The sequence below is a fragment of the Syngnathoides biaculeatus genome, chromosome 5 (genome assembly GCF_019802595.1).
Source record: "Syngnathoides biaculeatus isolate LvHL_M chromosome 5, ASM1980259v1, whole genome shotgun sequence".
Taxonomy (NCBI): Eukaryota; Metazoa; Chordata; class Actinopteri; order Syngnathiformes; family Syngnathidae; genus Syngnathoides; species Syngnathoides biaculeatus.
In genome coordinates this window covers 28847694-28873655 of record NC_084644.1, presented here as the reverse complement: position 1 = coordinate 28873655, position 25962 = coordinate 28847694, and the positions used below count along the sequence as shown (strand labels likewise).

Genomic DNA, 25962 nt, shown 5'->3' with positions numbered 1-25962 from the left:
TTTGTAATCCATGATCTACAATGTTTTAACAAAAGGTTAAAATAAAAACCGGGTCCAGTTTTATTTCAATTACATTTTTTCACATTAACTCCTGCTCTGGTAGTACAGTAGCTACAAATATTATACACACCTGTTCAAATGCCAGGTTTTTGAGATAAGACCAAATCAATAATTTCAGAATATTTCTGACCATTAATGTGACTCCTAACCAAGTATAAGTAAAAGTAAACATAAAATAGGAAATTATGTGGTTACAAAAGTATGCACACCCTCTCACGATAACTAAGATGTGGTTGTTAAGATTTATTCATCATTCCATTACCTGAGCCACTTACCTTCACAAGGGTCGCGGGAGGGCAGGAGCTATCTTTGGCACATAGAGATAAACAACAAGTTCCACTTACAATTACAGCTCTTCAATTAATACACGTTTTTGGGATGTGCCCGGAGAAAACCCACGCAGGCACTGGGAAAACATGCAAACTCCACACAGGCGGGGCTGGGATTTGAACCCTGGTGCTAAGAACAGTGGTGCTTATCGAACCAGCCGTTTACCGTGCTGGCTGTTCGGAATTAACGAATCATATTCACCCTCACGTAAAATGTGAGTCAGCATACACTTTATACAATTTAAAGTGCTTCTGACTAAACCCCCGAATAATCGTGTTTTGCTGACATTTTTTTCTTTCGATTATTTTGACGACTTATCTTGGTCTCGTTTTTTATATCAAAGAAAAACTGGCATTTGAACAGGGGTGTGTAGATTTTTAATTACCACAGTAAATACTGAACCTTTACAATTATATAATAAAAATATCTTAGGTCATTGATATTTTGTCACTCAGCAAATTTGTCCTACAAATCAGCAGATGCTTTTTAAAGCTCATATATGCATATATGCTATTACTACAGTGTCCTATCTATGGGTATATATTGTTACATATATAATGAAATGGATATTTATTTGTACATATTATTATTATGTTTGTAGTTATATATTAATCTATTTTTTGATCAGTTCAGTCAGCTTTCTATCTTCTTTGTTTGCATAACCCCATCTGTTGATCCTGTATTTTGTTAAAATCATTAAAAGAAACTATAGTAGATTGTGAATGAGAATCTAAATCATTGTGTGCGGGATAAATATTTCAGAGATGGAGCGTGCAACACAGCATCTCTGCGAAGACATTCAGCGTGCAGTGTTGCTGTTTACATAGCGCCTTCACAGCTGGATGAAAACAGCGAGATGTGAAGGTAGAGCACCTCCACTCCGAGCCCCTCCTCTTCTCTATCTCATCACATTCGGCTTTGCATCCCTCGGGTTACCTAGCAACCTGGCATCTCACTGAGCCCCGTCGCCTGGCAACAGTAACCTGCTACCATAATATAACCTCCCCCAGCCATAATGTGATCCCCTCTGTCTTCTCCCTTCCATTTTTCACACCTGAGGGGTATGCAACTGCACTCCATTCTTTATCTGGCAGTTAACCCTCAATCAGTCTCTCTAGTGGAGCATGCCAACGTAGTCTCGGCTATCTCCTTTTCTTCTTGTTACTCGCCATCATAACGGTGTGGAAGCATGCATATAGCAGAACTAACCACCTTGTTCATTTTTATAATATGACGCTGTTTTTGTCAGAGCACACCACATGAAGCAAGCGGAGCACTCAGTGAAATTTGATCCTTTGGATTTAGCAGCACATAATCCAACAGGACTATAGCGGATAAATGTTAGACCTATGCACTTGGACCTTCTTTCTATTTTTGGGGAGTGTAAGTCCTTTGGGAAATGAGCCGGAGAATTAAAAAGGCTGCTCAAATCCATACAAATTCATGATTAAAAAAAAAAAAAAGATTACATTCTGCGTAGAGCCACTGACACATTTGGGAAGTTTAAAAAGCAGAAAGAGAAAACTACAGAATAGTGTACAACAATAAAAATCAGTCATGTCATGTTGAATTTGAATCATTTGGAGGAGTTGAATGTTGTGCCAGGTAGTTTTTTGTAAAGGTGATTACATATTATATACGTACTCGGCATGATTGTTGCATGCAAACGGCTCATTATAAAAGTAACAAATGCAATTTGAAATTTACCCCACAAGATAACAATAACCTAAAGATGAAGCTTAGTGTAATAAAAAAAATAAATGACTGAAACTATTCTCTTGTTAAATTATTATCATTAGAGACTGTATTTGCAACGCAAATATATATTTTTTAAAACTATTTAAAATATATTGTCATTACCTTTCTAGGCTAAATCACATGTTCTGCAAATTTATGGTAATTAATGTAATCCATTTTATGAAATTCTTATGAAATATGGTTCTTTATCTTGTAGGGAAAGATATTTTTTAAACTTGGTACATTATAGTATACATTATATTAAATACATAGAATAAAACATACAGTACACAGTATATAATTTTTATATTTAAATCATGATAAATCAGTGTCATTTAAAATAATTTATACTTAATATATTTAGTCCCTCTTAAAAATGCCCTTGCAATTATATAACTCCCTTGATAAATCACATTGTTGTGCTATCTTATAGAGCTCGTGCACATGACGTCACCATTTTATCGGCGCCATATTGTCGGTCAAAAAGAGCTGCTCAACAGTGTGGGGGACATTGAACGGGAGCAGAATATTCACAATGCCCGAGATTTGTTGTGCTGTTGGTTGTTACAACAGACGAGACAGATATACACTGAGGTCATACTATAGAATACCAGCTGAAAAGACCAGAAAAGATCGATGGATTTTGGCAATTATACGTGATGGATGGTGCCCAACCAAATACACGACTGTGTAGCCGTCACTTCATTTCAGGTAGGAATTATTGTTCTCAATTTCAAATTATGTGGCCGTACGTGTGGCCGCAACACGCTTCTATGTACAGGGGCTGAACCCTATCCCAGTGGTTTATTTTCTTTTTTTAAATACGCGTTTGACTCATTTGAGAACAATGCATATTTAAAAAAAAAAACATCTGTCACGGAGAGGTTTACCAAAGTTTAATGTGTGGCCACAACACGTTTCCGTGTATGAAGGAGCCGACTTGCTGTCTTCCCCCCCAATCATAGTGAATAAATGCAAGTCTGTGTGAAATCAGGGGTCATTTATTTAAATATTGGTATTTGTATTGAAAAAAATCTGAGTGGCTCCATCACTATGTGGGATTTATTCTTGATTTAGAACAGATCCAGCAACGAAGTATTTGTATGCGTCCAGACTTTTGTACGCTTTCAAACTTTTCTGTGTAAATCTCATCACCTTACTCACCAGATACGTGTAGATCCTGTTGTCCAAGAGAAGCGGAAGCGGGTTAAGAGTCCAATTTGTTATTGGTGAAAACATTGATTTCGGCATTAAATGGGTGCTCTATGCCAAGTGTCTCACATTTTTCCACATACCTTCTTTTATTATTACCTTCTAAATGTTTAACGATATCAGGCAAAACTCGTCGTGCTATCAGACGTATTTCCGTGTCGTCTCCAACCGACTTAGCATTGAGCTATGCTTTGCTTGATCGGCAATGTGACCAGCCACGTGACTTCAGTGCCGTAGGTGCATGAGCTCTATAGTGAGGTGTGTGGCATCCATTTTGATCCGTTTAAGTAACCAAATATGGTTCCTTGCCTTACTATAATGAGTGACATGTTCCAGTACTATCAACCTAGCCAGTGGTATTTTTTTCGAGGCCTGGCGTGAGCATCACAGTTTAAAAAAAGAAAAGAAATTAAAGCCTCTGATGATGGCAAACTCCATTTAAATACTTGAAAATTAAAAATGTTAACCAAAGAAAATTATGGTAGTACATTTGAGGACTTGTTTTAATTTTCACGATGACAGTTTTTTTCATCATGCAAAGGTTTTTTTCTTCACGGAAGTCCAATATAAAAGCAACAATATTCAATATTAAAATTGCAAGTCACACTCAAGGAAATGGGAGTCTTCTTAAATGGGAACTCCAGGAAATATGCATTCTACTTCATAGTTATTGTATTGTGGCATAGCATTTTTTTTTTAACTTTTGTAATGTTTTTAGAATGTTTAATCATTATATCACAGTCTTCTTCTTCTTTTCCTTTTGGCTTGTCCCGTTCGGGGTCGCCACAGCGTGTCATCTTTTGCCATCTTAGCCTATCTCCTGCATCTTCCTCTCTAACCCCAACTGCCCTCATGTCTTCAATCACCACATCCATAAACCTTCTCTTTGGTCTTCCTCTCACCCTTTTGCCTGGCAGCTCCATCCTCAGCACCCTACCACCAATATACTCACTCTCTGGCCTCTGAACATGTCCAAACCATCGAAGTCTGCTCTCTCGAATCTTGTCAGGAAAACATCCAACTTTGGCTGTACCTCTAATGAGCTCATTTCTAATCCTATCCAACCTGGTCACTCCGAGCGAGAACCTCAACATCTTAATATCTGCCATCTCCAGTTCTGCTTCCTGTTGTTTCTTCAGTGCCACCGTCTCTAATCCATACATCATGGCCGCCCTCACCACTGTTTTGTAAACTTTGCCCTTCATCCTAGCAGAGACTCTTCTGTCACATAACACACCAGACACCTTTCGCCAGCTGTTCCAACCTGCTTGGACCCGTTTCTTCACTTCCTGACCACACTCTCCATTGCTCTGTATTGTTGACCCCAAGTATTTGAAGTCGTCCACCCTCGCTATCTCTTCTCCCTGTAGCCTCACTCTTCCCCCTCCACTTTTCTCATCCACGCACATATATTCTGTTTTACTTCGGCCAATCTTCATTCCTCTCCTTTCCAGTGCATGTCTCCATCTTTCTAATTGTTCCTCTGCATGCTCCCTGCTTTCACTGCATATCACAATATCATCTGCGAACATCATGGTCCAAGGGGATTCCAGTCTAACCTCATCTGTCAGCCTATCCATTACCACCACAAACAGGAAGGGGCTCAGAGCTGATCCCTGATGCAGTCCCACCTCGACCTTAAATTCCTCTGTCATACCTAAGGCACACCTCACCATTGTTCTGCTGCCATCATACATGTCATGTACTATTTTAACATACTTCTCTGCCACACCAGACGCATGCAGTACCACAGTTCCTCTCTTGGTACTCTGTCATAGGCTTTCTCTAGATCCACAAAGACACAATGTAGCTCCTTCTGACCTTCTCTGTACTTTTCCACTAGCATCCTCAAGGCAAATAATGCATCTGTGGTACTCTTTCTCGGCATGAAACCATACTGTTGCTCGCAGATACTTATATCACAGTAAAAAACACTTTTTTCATAACATTTATTTATATATACATATTATCATTACCCTTCATTGATAATTGCCTGGGAGAAATCGTATGGTTCTATTGCCTAATCATGAATCTTGGGGCTCTAACGGGAGTTGAAGTTACAAAAATAGGGTTCCTTGCATAATAAAGAGTAATACTATCAAAGTAGTATGGAGGATATTTTTTTTAATCATTGATAATGGGCTAATCAGCACATCAGTGATGAATATAAATACCTAAAGAGAAGCTGTTGGCTCCCAGCGCACTGTACTGACATATACTAAGGCAGTGCAAAGAGGACAGAAGTTTAGTGTGTTCATCCACTCGAACAAGTCATTGTGTGAGATGACAGCGTGCATGGAAGGATAAAGCTGCAGAGAAAAGGCAATTATCCCAGCAGCAGGCTGAAGTGTGCTGGGAGAGACAACCTCAGTCAGAGGGTCATAGCCCAGGTGCAACCCAAGTCCTGTCATCCCCACACTCGTCTAATCACACGCATATGCACACTGGCGTAGTACACACCCACAGCCGCCTCTGACAGATGTCTCTGTCCAAAACTGACAGAAGTGCGTCTAGACTCCCACCCACCATCACCTCCCAAAGACCCTATTCTTATACACACCACCCGCCTGGCCCTTCCTTCATGCTCATTATGGTAAACTTTTGTCTTGCTTCCTCCTTCTCTCTAACCCAACGTCCCCTGCTCCTCCCCGTCTCACCCGACCCCTCCTCCCAGTCTATATGCTAGTATTCATGCCAAACCACTTCATGCCCCCCACCACCCCACGGCTCTTTCCCCACCTTCTTTTCATTCAGATAAATTCACACGTTACATTCACTCTTCCTCATATGGTCCTGTACGGCTGCCTCTCTGTAAACATCGCAATTACCATCTCAGACACTTTGACAATTTGGAACAAACTAAAACAGACCAATATCATCCTTCCATCAGTATAATCAACCCATACTGGAGAGTGTACAGAACAAAATCAGTGCTACAACATGCACACTAAAGTGTCAAAGTTATAGAAGTCGAAAGAGGACGGGATGCTGTCAACGCCGATACAGTGTTTAGAGCTCAGTGCACAAAGACAACTCAAGTGCAAATGCTAGGATCCTCAGATATCTGTCAAGGATCGAGCTCTTTATTTTAATCTACAACATACAGTAATGAAAGAAGCGCTCCTTTACGAAGGAGAATTAGTGCTATGTTGAAGAAAAACAAAACTAACACAACAAGGAATAAATGATAAGGAGCACAATCAATTTTACTGAGAAACAGAGTCTGAATAATCGGAGAATTATTTTTTTATGTAATTTTGGGAGACAAATGTGCAACATTACAGAGTTGTAATTTTATAATGGAAGGTCTCGAGAGAGGTAGAAAGCAGCTGCTGGTCTCAGACTGTTGAGTTTAGGTTCTTGTGGGAATTTTGACTCATTAAAATTCAGACTTTATTCGTTGTAATATTGTGTTTTTCTTTAGACAGTAATGAGTATAGTTAGAATAGCTTCGGAAGCTGAAAGTTAAGAAGAAGAGGAAGAAGAAGGAGAAGTATAGCACCTTTCAAGTGACCTAAGGACGCTTCGAATTACATTATAACTGAGATTTATATAAGACTAAATTTTTGCAACTTTAATATTACAATGCCTGTACTGTTGCAACATTAAAATTTTATTCTTACACTGTTACAATTACAATAATTGGACACTCTAAATTGCCCCTAGGTGTGATTGTGAGTGCGGGTCTTTGTCCCTATGTGCCCTGTGATTGGCTGCCAACCAGTTCAGGATGTACCCCAACTCCTACCCATTGACAGGTGGGATAGGTTCCAGCACTCCCTCCAACCCTTCTGAGGATAAGCGGCTAAGAAAATGGATCGATGGATGGATGTTACAATTACTTTCTTGACAGATGACAACTTTGGTCTCATAAAAAAATGTAACATTGAAATTTCATTCTTCCAAAACTCCAACCTTTTTCAAGAAAGACATTTCTTTTAATGGTACAAAATTGTTTTCAGAAGAATACAGTTTAATTCTTGTAACATTCTTACTTTTGTTTTTTTTTTGTAAGTGTGGGCCCAAAAGTGCCCTAGGACTATATGAGTACAGTAAAATTTTTAGAATTTTGTAAAACAAAATAAAAAAGTGTGTGGTGGAGTGAAAAAGTGTCACGATTTAAACGAACATGCAGACTCGGAACTAAATTTAACACCGCTTTGATCGGCCTGATCGGATTGGCCGACAATTGGCATCTTTGCTAATCTGCTGATTGTTTTTGATGTCATAATTTGCCAATCCAATCAATAACATCATTGATCGGCTCCGAGAAAGACATTTTCTCCGTGTTGCCGTCGTGGACAGTACATCTGAATCCAAAAGCTACTTAATTTTTAAGTAGTAGTATTTATATAGTTTTTGAGTACTGTTGATATCTGACACCAATAAAGTTATTGGGAAAAAAAAAAAAAAACTTTGTGCAATGGGAGAAACAAGACGGCTGAGACAAGCCGACATGCGGATCGGACTACAGGACAGTGTACGATGGCCGACTACTGCAATAAAATCTTATACTCCGGTAAGACTGTATCCCGTTTTTTATGATCATTGGGCTTTATCTTGTCAACTCAAATCTGACTGAATACAGGTTACGATGGGGATGACAACACCAGCAGATCATGTTGACTGTACTATAAGAAGAAAATGTGTTCAGGAAAGTAGTACTTTGTGTAACGCTTACTTGAAGTATGTTCATATACCCTATTTTCTGCACTATAAGGCGCACCGCATTATAAGGCAGTAGAGGCTGGGGTTACGTTATGCATCCATTAGATGGAGCTGCACTAAAGGCTCAATATTGATTAATATATAAGGCGCACCAGTTTATAAGGCGCACTGTTGACTTTTGAGAAAATGAAAGGCTTTTCGGTGTGCCTAGTGCGGGAAATACGGTACTTTTAATACGATATGGGATGCAAGCCATCAACAAAACATTATGTAGACTAGTAAGCTAGTGCAAGGACTCGTGGTTGTCTGCAAACATCCTGTTGAACACATAATATTGATTAGAGCAACTAATTCCAACCTTTTTAAGCCAAGGCACATATTTTACAGTTGAAAAATCTTACGGCACAAAAACAAGAAAAATGTCATAAAAAGTACATAAAGTGGAACTTCAGAATTCAAACGTCTCGGTGGTTGTACAATCCGGTTTTAAACAAAGAAATCTGCGAAAAAATGCCTTGGTTTGGACCCAATTATTGGTGTCTGAAAACTGAGCAAAGCTAAACCCCTGTTGACCAGGTAGCAGACTTGTGCCAAGTGATGGTTAATGCACACGGGGCGATGCCGAGACGAGCTGCTGGCCACTTCGAGTCAAGCAGTCACTCATGCTCAAGCCAGTTTGTGCCCATTGCACGTCAATGTGCGCAGACAGTGTGAGCAGCCACATTTAAGATTATTTTTTGTTATTTTTCCAGTATTTTCTTTGCCATGAGCACAAAGACAGCTGTGCTACCACCAATGAAGGAAAAGGAATGTTGAAAGAACCACAGTGGATCTAAGTACGCAAGTACGAAAATGGAGTGTGTATTTGTTATGGCTCTTGCTAGTATTGTATGACTAAGTCGACCATTTCAACAATCAAAAAGAATAAAAGTGTAATACAAGGCAGCTAGTGTTGCCAAAGGACTGACTAGCATTACTAAGCAAAGGCCAGAGATAATAGAAGAACTACTAGAGAACTACGCATCACCAACAAAGAGGTAAATGATACACATTGCTTTAAGATTACTGTATATATTTTTATTGTTTAAATTGAGGGTGTAGATGTTTTTACATAATTAAGAATTAAAATAAGAATTTACTATTTGTAGGTTGGGAACGGATTAAACACATTTATATTATTTCCTAAAAAAAAGATTTTGGGGAAGGTGAACAACTCAGACTTTGAACACTTCACAAGAACGAATTATGTTCAAACTCCGAGGTTACACTGTATATTAATTCTTGTATATACTCACTGCTATCTAATAGAAGACCATTACTTTGCGTTGTCTGTCACGATGCCTCGCTGGCATGAATAGATGAACAAAGATGAATTATTTATTGTAAAGGTAAATATGTTGAATAATTAAGACCACAAGTATATACAGTAAATAAAGAGGTCATTTTAATAGACTCATTGCTCCACCTTGGGATCAGATTTGTGATCGGTTATAATTTTTTTTAAACTCGCTGATTGGTGATCGACGCAAAAATCCTGAACGTGTAAAGCCTACTCCGAACGTGTATTCATTTATGCATTATCGTTTTACAAATAAAGGTTGGGAGAGTTTTTTATTGCCAAGGGTATTTATAGAGCAATAATGACAACTGATTGCCTTGTAACTCAACTGCTGAATACGCGAGCATGAAAAACTGGTCCATATGAGTGTCTGTAGCTGCCTCCTATTTACCAAACAGTAGTTTCATACTATAGTGGTAACATAAAGGTTCTTCGTTGGGTGTATACGCGTGTATGTCAGAACAACCATGTGTGTGTGTGTGTGTGTTTGTGTGCATGTGCATGTCCTAAAGAGGCAGGTGCTCTCTTGGGTCAGACTTTTATGAGGCTATGATTAGATTCTGCCTCATTTTTGTGGTGAAATATGAGGCAGGCCCTCTTCCTCCCTCCATGTTGCATGCACAAATGCACCCATACTCAAACACACACACACACACACACACACACACACACCACACACACACACACACACACACACACACACACACACGCCAAAGACTTTTGTTCAAAACAAACAGGCTAAATCCCTATCGGTCTTAGCTGTACACAAACCACAAACACCCCCCTATGGCTCTGCATACCCCCTCTTTATCACAATATCAGGCTCCACCTCTTTCTCTCTACCCACAACACACACAAACGCACACACGCATGAACACGTGCATACGCATCCAGACATACACACACTTCATTCTACATTTGTCCCCATACTCCCTTCCCATCCCACACACAGTGGAGATAAAAATAGAGAATCAGAACGAGGGAAGGGTGGGCGGGGCGATACACATCACAAACCCCATCAGGCAGCGAGAGATAGAGGCAGAGGAAGCGAGGAGAAGAAGGAAGAAGAGAGACAAAATGAAAGAGAGAGGCAGAGACGAAGCATGGTTGTGTTCTAAATTGAAAGTGCATCAGTAAGCAGTGAAGGGGAATAGTAAACAGTGCTGCTGACCACATAAATATGCTAAATTAGCCCACAAAGTCGCCCTAGTGGATAATTGCTCATCATAGCTTTGCCCCGTCGGGGGGCCGCCTGCCGGGCATCTTAGATTCCACATGGAAACACACACAGAGCATACACACTTTGCTCATCCCCGAAATAGTTGAAACACATCAACTGCAGTGGAACCGCCGAAGTTTAACAATTTGGAGTTCAAAACTTGGAGCTCAATCCATCATCACAAGACATCGGCAAATGTCGAAACTCTTCAAGTGTGATTTGCTTTTTTGTGTAATTTTTGTGTGACATCATCAGTTAGGAATGTCAAAATTTTACAGGTCACATTATTTTCTATGCTATATCAGGATGAAAACTATTTTTTTTTCACATGCTTTTTAGAGTATTTCCACTTTTAATGATTTTTCTTGCACTGTAAGCTGTTTTGAATTGTACTTTTATTTGTGTTTTTATTGTTTTCTTTGTATTCAAATCCTTTTAATCATGTAAAGCACATTGAGAAAATTGTTTTAAACTTACAGTATTTATTATCAGCTATACAACACTCACTGAGTTGAGTCATGCCAATAAAACGACACTGGGTGACTCACGATAATGCCCCTTATGTTCCCTCTATATTATAGGGAGCTTTCCAAGCACGAGTACTGCTACTATGAGTCTGGGGCTTGTACTTTTCTGGCTTTACATGCTCTCCCTAAGCAAATAAATCCAAATCAAGGTGCAGTGGTACACTACAATGCCATGAGAGATCATCAGGGGTGGCTGAAAAAATTACACAATTTCACTTAATTTGTCCTAAAATTATTATTTATGCATTACAAATATTCATCTATCCATGCCAGTGACATACTATATAGTAAGAGACATAACAAATGCCAGAAGGTTCAATAAATCTGTGTATCCACCTCTTGCCACTGAAGAGAACACTGACTTTGTGTTCAACTACAAAGGCCCAGATATCATACTGAATAAGTAGATATATGAGTAAAAATTGAGATGAGTTTATCATTAGGTCAGTATTCATACTAGGTTAGTAGTGTGTCTTAGAGTAGGGTTTTGTTTTGATGTAAAATAGGTGCCTCAGTTCAATAAAGGTTGGGAAACACTCGCCTTGGCATCGTCATCCAAAAATTTTGAATTCCATTGCACTTTCATGTAAATGGTTCCTAAATGTAGAATGCCACTTTCAGATAAATCTGGCATCTACGTTTTGGACTGTTTGGAAGAAATTGAAATCTGGATGAGAAATATGTCCCTTCAGTCAAATGACTGAAGTGATTGTGTTTGGCCCTTCGAAATCCCCATTTTCTATCCCTATCTAACCTTGGCTCCTTTGACCCATCTTAACCTGGACACACAAATCTCATCAATTGTGTTCTGTCATACAATGATTAGAAAAAAAAAAATCATCCATGCCTTCATACGCTCAAATTCAAACAATTGTAACTCTCTTTACTTTGGATGCCCTCTAACTCTGGGTGCACATTTCAGATAGTCTAAATCCAGGCTAGGTTGCTCACAAACAAAGAAATTCAAATACATTAAACATGTCCAAGCCTCCTTGCACTGGCTTTCAGTTTGGGATACAATTGAAAATACTACTTATGGTTTTTAAAGCTCTTTACGCCCTGACCCCAAGCACCATAACTGGTATCATATATCCCCAGGTCGCCCCAGATCCCTTATCCAAAATCTCCTCTGGGGCTGCACGATACTGGGAAGAAAATACCAAAAATAATAACAATCATACAATACAAAAAAAACATAAAATACAGGATCAGAGTTAGGAAAGTTCATTCATGAACCATGAGTCATCCATCCATTTTTTTACCCGCTTATCCTCATGAGGGTCGCGGGAGTGCCGCAGCCTATCCCAGCTGTCAACGGGCAGGAGGCAGGGTACACCCTGAACTGGTTGCCAGTCAATCGCAGGGCACATGGAGACAAACAGCCCCACTCACAATCACACCTAGGGGCAATATAGAGTGTCCAATTAATGTTGCATGTTTTTGGGATGTGGGAGGAAACCAGAGTGCCCAAAGAAAACCCACGCAGGCATGGGGGGAGAACATGCAAACTCCACACAGGCGGGCCTGTGATTGAACCCAGAACCTCTGTTGTGAGGCCAGCGCTTTCCATCTTATCCACCGTGCCCTCCCTGAGTCGTGTCAACGTTTATTATTTCCTTGAGGAATCTTGATGACACAAAATCATCAATCACAGTACGACGAGCTGACCAGGATACACCCATAATCCCACTTCAATTCCTTTCAAGGAATCCACTTGAGAATTTCATCATTATATAAGCCTTTAATCAATATCATGCCAACAAAGTGCATATTTTCACAAATGCACTGATACATTGCCCTACTGCTGTAATAATTACATGTATTAATAATTTAGCAGGCATCCAATGTGTCATGAGAAGCCCTGTATATGAGTGAGCGTGTGTGTGTGCGTGCGTGCGTTTGTGCATGCGTGTATAGGCTTGCTTCTAATTAAAGAACAGCGCTCCCTAGATAGCAGTGAAGCATGACAGCACACACCTGCTAAGCTGCTTATCACACTTTAATTTCACCTACACTAAGATTTGGGGAAGTCAGTGTGACCAAGCAAATACGTGTGTTTGTATGTGCTACTGTGTACTGAGTCTGAAGTGGAACAAAGATGAGGGGAGTGATAAAGGGCGAGGGAGGGGAGAGCAGATTAAATGGCGAGAGAGGGAGAGAGATATCAACAGCGGAGAACAAAAGAAAGAGATAAGGCAAAGATTACAGAGGAAATACAGCAGCTTTAGGCTGGGAAAGATTTAGATGGGGAGAGCGGATAGAGTGAGCCAGATATAAGGTTAAAATCTAAAGAAGCCTTGAGTGAAGCTGATGAAGAGGAGGGAGGGATGCGACGAGGAGAAATGGATTGGAGAAGAGTTTGGTATGAATGTTCCGAGGCTTGATTGCCTGTGTGCATTCATTTGCATGGTTTTCATGTGGCATATATGCAAAGTTAATGCCACTTATCACAGAGTGCTCTTCCGGTGAGCACTACTCTACTTGAACCACCACTCGACAAAGTCAAAGTTATTTCACTATATAATGCACATTCTATATTATGTTATGAACACATTTGGGGAAAAGGAGAAGAAGCATCACAATGTTTTTTTGTCTGGCTGCTATTTGTTCAATACATCCATCCATCCATTTTCTTTGGCCGCTTATCCTCACGAGGGTCACGGGGCGCGCTGGAGCCGATCCTAGCTGTGAACGGGCAGGAGGCTGGGTACACCCTGAACTGGTTGCCAGCCAATCGCAGGGCACATGGAGACAAACAGCTGCACTCACAATCACAACTAGCGGCAATTTAGAGTGTCCAATCAATGTTACATATGTTTGGAATGTGGATTGAACCCGGCACCTCAGAACAGTGAGGCCAACACTTTACCAGCTGAGCCACCGTGCTGCCTGTTCAAAACAGAATACTGGAATATAAAATATAAAAAAAGTGTTTTCTATAATGTTTTTCTTTTGCATTTAGAAAAAGACGGGTAACGCTGTCAAAACGATGCCCCTAAATATCAACAGAAGACATTGTAGTATGTGTAATATGTGTTCACAGAACTCATTGATCTGTACCCCACTCCAATGATCAATGGCTTAAAACTGTTTTTCAAAAAAATATTTACTGTAATTATTTTTAACTGGTTTAACATTGTTTAAAGATAAACTATTGTGCACTTGGATTTATAAATTCAGGTTATGTTGTGTTCCTTAGAAATGGAGCTCTGCAGTAAATTGAAGACCCCATGTTTCTGACTGTGTGTGTTTCTTTCGGCTTGTCCCTTTCAGGGTCGCCACAGCGCATATATATGTTTGGCACAATTTTTACACCGGATGCCCTTCCTGACGCAACCCTTCTCAGGGAGTGGAGGCTGCAGTGGGATACAAACCCACAACCCCTGGTTTCCCAAACCATTGCCTCACCCCATGTTTCTGACTAGACTAAGCATTTAACACACATGCGAATGTCCTTCTTGTTTACAGACTACTATTTTTAGAAATTAGACAGTAACACCATCATTTTAAAAATTGTCCAATGGCCCAAGAAATGGCTTGCAGGCCAACACCCCTCCATTCCCTTTGAATTTGTGACAAGAGGCTCAGCTCTGACCTGTGACCTCGGAAACAGACTAGCAGACTCCTGTGACCACCTCTCTGGACTAAAAAGACACAAACACATTGCACATGAAACCAATCGACGATGCACATCTTGCTCATTTGAGCAAAACTTGAGTAGTAGGGTCATCAGAGCACATTTTTAGGTGTTATGTGTTAAGCTCTTGGTATTTTCTTTATTTCGGTGCAACCACCTTTGTAAACTGTATTTTTACAAATAGCAGCGATGACTGTTTACTTTCTTAATTGTAATTGGTGAACGTCTAACAGTGAGGGGGTTATTTTATAAAATAATCTATGACAATTTGGAGTGGAGTTTAAAAAGAAACAAAAAGGACTTTTATGCAGAAATGGAAAGGAACGGGAACAACTGAGACAGACTGAAGCAACCAGTCCCAGAGGTCCCCGGAACATAAATGTGAACCAAGACAGCATTATTGTGTGGTGATCTCAAGTCAGACAAGATATTAAATAAATAATAATAAATAATCATCATCGCTACGTAATGAAAGATGTCTTTAATATTGCACGGGAACGTGTTTTACAACATGCAGTCCCAAGATTTGAATTAATCTGAGAGACTGTTTACAAGCTGTTGTTTTGGTTAGCAACAAATGGGTGTGAACTGTAAAAACCATTATGACGTGAGATAATTATAGTTAATGAGCCTTTTTCCAGTTGGGAAACAAGAAGCATCGATTTGATCAAGACATTTATTTGTTTTAAATGGGAGCAATTCTGGGCGCGGCATCTACTAAAGGGAAGGCCACTATTTCAGGAAATGGAGTATTTAAGTTTTGGGAGAAAATGTGGACTGATATGAAGCAGATATACATGAGCTATTTCAAATCGCAGAGGGAATATCTCTGTTACATCAAATATGGCAAAACATGTACTAGTACAGTATCAATTTTCAGCCGTTCTGCATGATAAAATCGTCCTCTCTGTTTTGATTTCCTTAGAAGTAAACATGGATGTAGGACATCTGTCCTTCTTCCTCTCTTGTATCCTCTGCTCATTTTCCAGCCTAGTTTGAATGGAACCAGGGTGGTGCATTTAAGAACTAGTTTCTCCGCAGCCCTCCCTACCGCTTCGTTGGAACTGTTAAATCGGCATTAAGTCCCATCACTGAATGGTGCACACGCGCACAAATACACATCTATCTGCATGTGTGTGGCTCCTCTTTATTGAAAGAAAACGCGTGACGTTTTACCGGTGCTCGCAATTCAGTGAGATCCTAAGACACCCTTTGGATGAAACACACACAGACACGCACGCATACACTTTTGCCCCATCTTGTCCCATGATGAGCCCAGGATCTGGCTATGAAAATGAGTTTGTGAGAAACTAATCATGCAGCTTAACAAGTGGAGCTACGAAGGAAGAGAATGGTGTGGGTGGGGAGGTGGTGTAGTGTGAAACGGTCAAAAGGGTCAACTAATCAAGAGGAGGGGGAATGAAACGAGGAGTGCGAGAGAGGGCGGTGGGAGGGGGGGGCCGTGATGTCGAGAGGAGGACTTAGGAGAAGGGTCACCATAAATGACTGTGAAATGAGAAGCCCAGGAGGAAGAGTGGATGCGCAACCCGGGGAGGAAAAAAAGGGGGGGAAAGGACATTAGGGAAAAAAGCGCACGGGATACCATGGTGATATTCCAAAGAAGAAAGGAGTGAGCGGTGAAAGGGATGCTTGTGAGTGGAATATTCAGTCATATTCCACTGGCACCCAGGAGAGAGTGCGGGACATAAAGGAAGCAGATGAACAGAGGACTGAAGGGGATTTGAATGGAGAAGGAGATAAAAGGGGGGGAAAAGGGAAAACCACAGAGGTCTGAATAAGAAAGAGATGAAAAGGACACGACAGAGGGATATGTGAAGAGAAGGATAAATTCTCTCAATCCAGTCAGAGGGGGCTATATTAAAAGGTGACAGGTAGAGACAAGTGATGGAACAATGAAATATTAAGACAGATTTGTGTTTGCAATGCCCCCCAAAATCTCCTTTTGTCATATTTGTTAAAATTGTCAATAAAACTTGAGTAGTATGAGTGAAATGATTTGTGGGAAGAAAAAAAACAAAACAGGTCTCTCTAGGCTCATCTTGTATATATAAATTCAATTTTTAAGAAAACCGTGCATCTCTAGAAAAACAACCATAAAAAAAAGACTGTTGCCCGTTTGCCAACAACTGGACATAATATGAGCAAACCGAAGTGGAGCGGAAGAACCTCATCAAGCTGACAGGATTCAGAAATGATGCGGAATTAGCAATATTTCCGTTTGACGGTTAACAATGTAACTTTCAAAATTTGTACTTGGTTATACACTCTAAAACAATAAAATGTCTAACTGGAACCATTCAGTGTTATAATAACACCTCATAGCGAATAAGTCGTGCTCCCAATATAACAGCTGTGCCCAACATCTGTCGGTTTACAGTGCAAATTGTAGCTTAGCATTGCTGGGGCCGCTATTTTGGTGAAACTGGACGTCCGTTCTCTGTGACCATCATAATTACACACACCGTCATAATTGCGTGTCATTATGAAGGAGAATGTTTGACAATTACGCTTGTGCAATTAGAAAGAGTTGTGGCTTTGGTCAGAGACTTGAGGGAGACAAGGATTAGTGAAGTGAGGCTACATTCAAATCTTACTTGCAGTTTTAACACTGCAAGCAAAGCCTGTAACAGCACTGGTAATTACCAAGATCATTTTCTAGGTTTCTGGAATGGTTATCATAGAAGCTCTGCAACTAAAATTACATCTTTTAAAAGCTAAAATACAATTAGCATAGCTAGCCATGAATGTTCAATTCTACTGTTTAATTTAAAAAATAACTGAAAATATAAGTTGAGTTTGTTAATTAGGATGTCAAATTACAGTGATGCCTTGAAATATGAGTTTAGTTCGTTCCATGACCTTGGTCTTATCTCAAAATACTCTAATTTCAAAACATCTCTTTTAATAAGAAAACTTACACTCAACAGTAGGGCATGGTGCACAAAGACACGGTGTCAACATTTGTACAGCTACATAACCTGCAGTTATTCTTTAATATTGTTTTGGGACATAAAATCCATCTGTTGGTGGATAAATCACATTCCACAAGAGCACCGGGTTCCCATTTGCAGAATACTCTTTGTCACTTTATCTCTGTAACTTCTCTAGCATTTTATGTGTGATAAACACCTTTGGCGGATGTCAATTTGTGGGTGCGTGTGTGTGTGTGAGTGTGCGTGAGTGTGCCCAATCGTGCATGTGTGTGTGCGTTAATGAGCACATGTGGCTGTGGTGTTTTCTACTGTATGCTTGATGGAGGCTTTGTGGTTGTTTCAAAAAAATTTAACTCTCTTTGTTGTATGGCAAGAGTGTCAAACTCCTTTTCGTCGTGGACCAATTTTTCCTTACGGTTCTCCTCGAAGGGTCATTATGACTGTGAAACCATAAAAATCTTTAATCTTTAATCAAATTTACATATGAAATTTATTAACTCGCTTTGGAATCAGAAATCGAGAGTAATGGGTTTCTCAACTACTGTTGTTTGGTAACGCAAAAGTGCTTGTAATTTCTCAACGTTATCATTTATGATATGACAATTTTAAATTTTGGTACCGATTCAATCAAAAATCATGAAAGTTGATACATATGATTTGCCTTTGCAGGCCACATAAAATCATGCAGCGTGCCAGATCTGCCCTCCGGGCCTTGAGTTTGACACCTGTGTTGTATGGTTAGTTTGACAGTGAAATTTAACTGCTAGCAGCTTATTTGAAGAATATTCTAAGTAGCCAAACTGCTGCTTGGTTTGAAGCAAGTGGACCCACCTGCTGCCATTCAGTGTCTGTATCTCAAGTTTGATAGCTGGTATGTCGAAAAACCCATTTGTCTGGTCACTCGTATGTCAAGGCAAGACTGTATAGTGATCTCAAATTTGTCTATACAACGGTGAGTTTAGTTTGAATCCTCCCATTCTTGCCCAAAAAGGTAAAATATTGAGGGGTAGCTGAAATTCAAAGATAATTGTACGTGGCCACTAAATGTGATACATGATAACTATTTTTTTTTGGGTGGGGGGGGCTAAAAGAGAAAAATACAAAACACCACAAATCATCCAAAGGGTGCGTGCAAAACAGCCACAGTGCTCACAAAGCAGGTTTATCAACAGGCCTCCATTTTTCTGTAAAGAGACTGTCTATATGCCAGGCAGAATGATGTATCAGAATAATAAATCCAGTGTGTAGTGCATGTCATGAGGGAGAAAGGTCAGAAATGAATCAAAGGACGCGGGGCAGTGCCAGATACACGGCAGACAGTCAGGAAATGCTTTTTACATAAAGTTCAGCCCCCTCGGAGGGCCTCTAATTGGATTAATGCCACACTTCAACTGCTGTGTTTGCATGTGTGCTCGCAACCAGAGATTATGACATGGTGACACGTCAGCATAGTCAAGTGTAAAGCGGACCCTCCAAAGTACTACAGTATGTATAACAGCAATGTAAACAGTAATCACTAGTTTATTACGGGGAAGTGTTTATTTTAAAACAAGGAAATTACGGTATGCACTCAAAATCCTGCATATGGCGAATTATGCATAATAAGAATATGAAAATATACACAATGCACTGAAGCCACAATAGGTGAACTACAAAATAACCATGGAATACTCCAGAATATTTCACTTTATAAAAACATACTATCATAACATCCTTAAATCACATTCAAAATAATTGAGCATTTTTTGTTACATTGCAATTGAATAGCCATTGTGCTGTTCTTTTTTTGTCTCCCCATTTGGGCCTCTCAGCTCATTAGGATGGCACTCATTTGAGGTATTCCTTCACAAAGGATTTAAAAAAGCATGTCCATGAGCACTGCTATATTGTCTTTCTTCATTTGTTGCTGTACCATATCTGTTCAACACGATATTAAGCCTTAGAGTTCCACAACAAAGATGCTAATTAGTTATTTAGCAAACTGAAAGGCTAAGCTATCTGCTTGATTTAAATACAAAAGGTGTAATTGTCTTTGATTTATGTTTAATTTGAGAGTGAAATGCTTTAAAAGAGCTGCTTATTTGTAGTGAGTTGAGATGCTCAGTGCCACAACATACAGCGCTCGTATCTCAAGTCTGCATTTGCAAATCACAGCAATACATTGTCTGAATGGCAGCTCCTATCATATCTAGACTTATATCTCAAGACACCACTATATTGTATTGAATTGTGACATTTTTCTATTTTTATGAAAAACTTCCCTGGCTCAGTAAAGGTTGTGTGGTTCCACAAATGTTATACTTTTTCTTTGGCTACCACAGGAGTCTACCATGGACGGAAAAAAGCATGGGAGTAACACCTTTCTTTTTTCTATCCATTATGTATCTGTCACCCATCTTTAAATGTTGGGTAGTTTTACAATAGCTTAGATGTTAGCATATCAGGGCTTGATTCTCAGCTCCGGCCTTCTTGCATGGAGTGAATACTCCGAGTATGCCAGCTCTCGAACTATGACTCTAAATTGCACAAAGTTGTGAATGTGAGCCCGAATAATTGTTTATCTGTTTGCCTGCGATTGGGTGGCCACCAGTCCAGAGAGCACCCCACTTCACATCAAAAGTAAGATGAGATAGTCTCCAGTTTTCCTATGACACTGATGGGGACAAGTGCTACAGAAAATAGAATAAACTGCATTAAAATGATGTTTACTGTATTTACTGTAACTTTGGAGCTTCCGCTGTAAAAAAATGCAGGGATTACATTATGGACGTGAATATTCCCCCTCCCCCACAAGAGCATTCTATTCAGGCTCCAACTCCTTTTACAGAGAGGTCTTATCAGTACGCTTGCCTGCGGAGAAGTTGCAGGAACTGAAACTCTGATCAGCGGCGGGGCAACACAGTCAGAATGAGATTGAGGGCGGCTCGGGAATCGTGAATGCGCATCGGCCATTCTCGCTTCAAACTAGGCTAACAGGTTGAGATAAGAGAGGAGAATGCCTTTCCTACATCACCTATCTCCGTTTTCCACATCCTTCTCATAGCGCCGGAAGCTCCGAAAAAAAATGGGGTTGAAATAATGCAAACTATTTCAAACATTTAGCGTAAAATCCTTTTTCAATTGCGCTGGAAATCAGGTCAGAGGGAAGGGAGGGGAGGGAAAAACCAGAGAGGGAGTGACAGAGAAGCACAGTGTATGAGACAGTCACAGAGCTCCATCCATAATGAACAGTGTCCTAGCCCAGCTCAGCTGCAGCACACGATCCCTCACCAGAGACTGAGGGAGACCGGGATGAGACAAAGGGGAATGGCCACATTAATTACACACGCTCTCCAGGCGGCAGCTATCACCGGAGGCTAACAGAGGGGACCGGCAGAGATGGACAGACTGAGAAGGATGGGGAAATGGAGATGATGATGCTCGTGTAGTACCCTTTCTCTCCCCTGGGAGAGGGAGTGTTTGTCCTAAGCAGGAAGACGCCTGCTAGCTGCTCAGTTATGTCACACTGTTATTAATGGTGGCTCAACTCCCAGTAGCACATGTACACACACAAACACACACACTTTTGTGTCTAGGATATGGTAGTGTTTTTCTCCATGTAGGTAAGACTTTTTGATAAATAGATACACTGTGGAAACACTGTACTCACAATCAGATGCCCTGAACGGAGTGCAATTTCTCCAAAATTGGAGGAAAATATACAGTGCTAGTTTAGTGAGCATCTCGGCAAAAGTATTTTGCTTTTTCTTTGCTTGTTGTGTCTAAATGCCACCACAGAGCAGAACCTGCAAAGGTGAAGCATAGTGCTAAAAATGTGACTCGATGCTGCTCAGTGCAATAAGATTAAAGCGACAATAAGTCAATGTCATTCAAGAAATGAAGAACGCGTGAAGTCGGCTAGATTTAGTCTTGTGTGCGTGTATATAATTTTAACATCATGTGCAGTAGTATATTCCAATATTTGAGTGCATTTATCAACATTACACAAGTTGGTGTCGCCTTTAGTTTGTCCCTTCAAGAATAAGGTAGCACCAGCCAAATATACGTATAATCGGTGCATCCCAATTCTATATTTGGAAGTTCCTAAGTCCTAGCTCCTCAATTACATGCTAGCTCCTTCCACCAGAAATTCCATCGAGGAGAAAGAATATTGACTGTGGAGAGCTGCAGGAGGAAGTACCAATGTTTGGGAGAAATTAGGCAAGTGTTTCTTGATGACACAATTCCATAGTAACTACTTAGTATCTACTAAAGAGCACATTATGTCATTAATATGTCGCAAATGAACTGTCTGTACTTTCACCACACACGTCCACTTTATTATTTATATAAAAAGTGGGATTACTTTCGAGTGAAAAATAATTAACGTAGTTACTCCTTACAATTCAGCAGATGAAAGGACAATCACGATTGGTCAGTCTTAAACCCGTCCTTTATTTATCATACTAGGAAAAGTGTATAATGCTCAGGGTTTCTCCATTTGTGTCGTTTGAAGACTTTTAGAATTACCATAAACTCTCTGCTCATTTTTGTTACCACATTTATGGTGTTTTGTATTCAACTAGCGGAATTTCATTTTTAGATACTCTGCTTTACAGTAAACTCCAGCAGGTAGTAAGAATGAAACAGCTTGAAACAACCCAAGTTGCCTCTTTTTTGAAAAGTCGTTCTCTCTCTGTCTCACTATACAAAGCCACTCTTCAAAATACTGGTAACTACAAACATCTGCGGTTGTACTGTTTTTGACACGCTATTAGGAATCCCATGTACATTCGTGGAAAGACACCCCTTGTTGCAACACGATTGGCGCTTCCATCGCAGGAAAGGCAGAGTATGCAAATGTGACAAGATGAGCATCCCAAACATGTATTACATTTGTACAAACAAAACAAACAATGATTGTTATGGTTTGTTCTAGGGCTAGAATTTGGGCAAAAGCAGTCTAAAATGGGTTAAGGTTAGGGTTCAGGTTAGGATTAAGATGGTTGAGGGTTAGTGGGAAACATTAACATGGACACACTTAAGTCACGTGTTTCTTTTCCAGACTGGAAGCAGTAGAGTGTGATATACTGGGATACAACCGCCAATCATAGTGCAGCAGCCTGTGTCCTGGAGCCAGTAATGGTGGAGCGGGGCGGGTCCTGCCAGGAACGTGTGTGGGATTCCTAATAATGTGCTTTTGATAGTGAAGTATTGAGATAGTATTGCATCATATGAGAACATTTTCTTTTGACGTGAAAAAAAAGTCAGAGGCTGACCTCAAAGGATCCTGCCACTGTATACAGTATAAATATAGATAAAGAAGCTTGTTGCATGTAGGCATGAAGGGCGCGCTGTCTGGAGCGTGTGATGTGCACTTACCCCTGGTAGTGTTTTTTGCTCATGAAGGGCGCTCTGGGCTTTCAATGCAGACTCCCTTGCACAGTACGTCAGGAACGCACATCCTGTCACATAGAGAAAGGGTGAGGAGGGACAAGGGAGGTTAGTTAAGGTACAGTATAATGCATGAGTGAGAGGCTCAACTAGTTACCACTCTATTGGAGTCTCTGTATCACCCCCCTCTACCACTACACACATACAGTATATAGAAACACATGAGTTAAATCATTTAATGACTCCTCCAGGATTTGCCCTCCCTGATTACTTGTCAGCTGCCATGAATTATTGCAGGACTCATTGTGCGAGGGGGGTTACAGATATGAATATTCATGCACTGCAACTATACCTAACAACACCATGATGATGCACTTTAGAGCAGAGGACACTCCACGGCACGTCACAGTTCAGAACGGCACGGCACGAGTCAGCACACACGACAGCACCACAGACGTGTGCGCAGGGCTAAAAAGGCCTCGCCGGCTCGGCACAGTCACATCTACGCCGACCCCATGTACCAACCACTAGGCATGCCTCACAATCACTCCAAATACACGCCACACTCCATCCCTGCTGCTTGCCTATGGGCTGTACCTGCGTCTGTGTGTATGAGGAAGGCTGGCCGGAGCCGTTTACTACACCTGTCACCAGCACTAAGACAACAAGATTAGCAGCAGGTTAGCATCCCGGTAAAAGGCTGATGAAGTTAAATACAAAAAGGAAACAAGATGCCATGATTAGGGAGAGGACAATCACACAGGACTGTGAGTGGATGGATCGACGTCACAGATGACAGTGGAACCGACAAAGTGGAAAGCCTGAAAGCACCTCCAAAAATCGGCTACCATGATGACTCACTAAAAATGTCACCAGACATCATTTTAGCCAGCATGAGTGGACTAAATCGGCACGTGTATATCGTAGAGGTGCAACAACTCACCGATTATCAAATTAATCGACAACAATTTTTTTATGCTCCAAATCCACAAAAATGCTGCCTCTCACTAGTAAATATTCTCAGATTTCTGTAGTGCTCGATGAAATTATATCTTTTTGTTTAATCAAAATGAGACATTTGCAAACATCTGCTTTTAATTTGGAAAACACTCAACATTTTTGCCCATTTTCTGACTGTTAAGTTGAAACATAATCAGTATGTTTGTGGATTTTCTACACTGTTAATTTGAAATAATGTCCTGTATTGAAGAAAGGGATGGAAATTAAAGATGTTTTCAACCAGTTCATTTAATTGAAAAAATAATCGACATATAATTGATTCATAAAACAATTTTTAGTTGAAGGCCATGTGCATGTAGGTGAGTCGTAGCAAAAGAAGATTTTTTTTTCTTCCTTTAGTGGGTTTCATAGCCGAGTACCACCTACTGTTTACACTGAAGACATGCTGGTGAAAAGAAAGAAGCGAGTTGAGGTAAGAGCCATTGTTTTGCCAGTCATTTGCAATGGGTTTTAGCTGTCAGCATCAGAAAATGAGCAACAAACGGTCTGCTGCAAAATATGTGTCACGATTGTGGAAACTTAAGTGTAGCACTAAAAAGAAAATGCCTGCTAAAAGACGGGCAATATGAGCTGAATTATTTCACATAATTTGACATATACCAAAGGAGCCCAGTGGAAGACCAGGGAGTCGATTACGCTGGTCATGTATAAAAACCTGCATTTTGTTTACATTTTCGAGGGACAAATGGTGAATTTTCGCCGTGACGGGAAAACTTTGGTTGAATTTTAATCCATATATTTTTTTTGGAGGGGGGGATTAGGGATTGTATTTTCAGAGTAAAATTTATTTTGGTAGCTTTGTGGTTTCATAAGACTCAGTAAAAATTTAGGCTTTTGGTGAACAAAGGATCTTGATTCGGATCTTCTGTGACTGGTGTCATCCATTTAAGTCAATCTATTTGTGACCTTTGACATACTGAGTGATACGATAGACTACTGTGTTAGCCTCTGGTTAGATACCAGTCATTTGTAATCAAATGTGAGAACGGTATGCGTTTCGTGACATTTGTGGTTGACTTTGTACACGTGTGTCACGGTAAATGTTGAAAGAGACGCAACGTGGTTGATTTGGGCAGTTCCACTCACGATTAACAAGGGACAGGACACATGAGCGCGTACACACGAGCATCTTATGGTCCATTTCATTGCTTTAAAGAGGAGCTTACTGTGGCCGAGAGGATTCTCAAAACAGCAGATTCTTCCTCTTGTATCACACAGGCTTACAGGCCCATTACATTGATTGGCGCATACAGCCTAATCTTCTTCATAACACACACACGCGTGTGTGGACACACGCTCACACAAATACACACACAAACACACGTTGCCTAGTTTCTGACGCGCACACACGACCCCCTCTGACGCTGTGTATTTTCTGAAGTTCACCTCAGGTTTACCTAGCATACCCTATATGTGGATTACATTGAGACATTACATCTTTACATAAAATTCCCTCGTGTATTAAGTCTGCTGAGTGTTCACTGTTTTCTCAATATCATCCTGCAGAAGACGAAAGGAGGTGTGACTCTTTCCATAGAGATATTTCAAGTATCTAGCAGTGCATTATATTTGTAAAGCGATGGTGACACTCACCTTTGTGCATGCCGGTGTATTTGTCCTTTATCACAGTGAGCTCGTAGATTTTGCCAAACTGCTCAAAGATGGGCTTGAGGTCCTTCTCCTCCAGATTCCGGGGAATCTGCCCCACAAACAGCTTGATGGCGTCAGCCTCCTTCATCAGGACGGAGCGGAGGGGGGTTCGGTTACTGCCGTAGGAAGGGCGTTTTGGGAGTGGGTGGGAGGGTGGGGGCGTGGATCAAACAATCCAGAGGCAGGTATCCCCGAAGTGGAGGAGCAGCCAACCCTGGGTGGATCTAAATGATGAA

The 25962-nt window shown here is 40.5% G+C and overlaps 1 protein-coding gene across 3 annotated transcripts in view; it reads right to left on the bottom strand.

Moving 5' to 3' along the window:
- The window catches only part of LOC133500543 (CUGBP Elav-like family member 3), a 69538-nt gene extending 43596 nt beyond the window's left edge, over positions 1 to 25942 (bottom strand). For all 3 annotated transcript variants that reach the window (XM_061819343.1, XM_061819341.1, XM_061819342.1), the window contains exons 1-2: positions 25670 to 25942; positions 23045 to 23127 (exon numbers count right to left, since the gene is read on the bottom strand). In XM_061819343.1, the coding sequence (XP_061675327.1) occupies positions 23045 to 23127; positions 25670 to 25814 (228 nt within the window). In that variant the 5' untranslated portion in view covers positions 25815 to 25942. The remainder of the gene's footprint in view (positions 1 to 23044; positions 23128 to 25669) is intronic.
- Between the last annotated feature and the right edge of the window lie 20 nt (positions 25943 to 25962).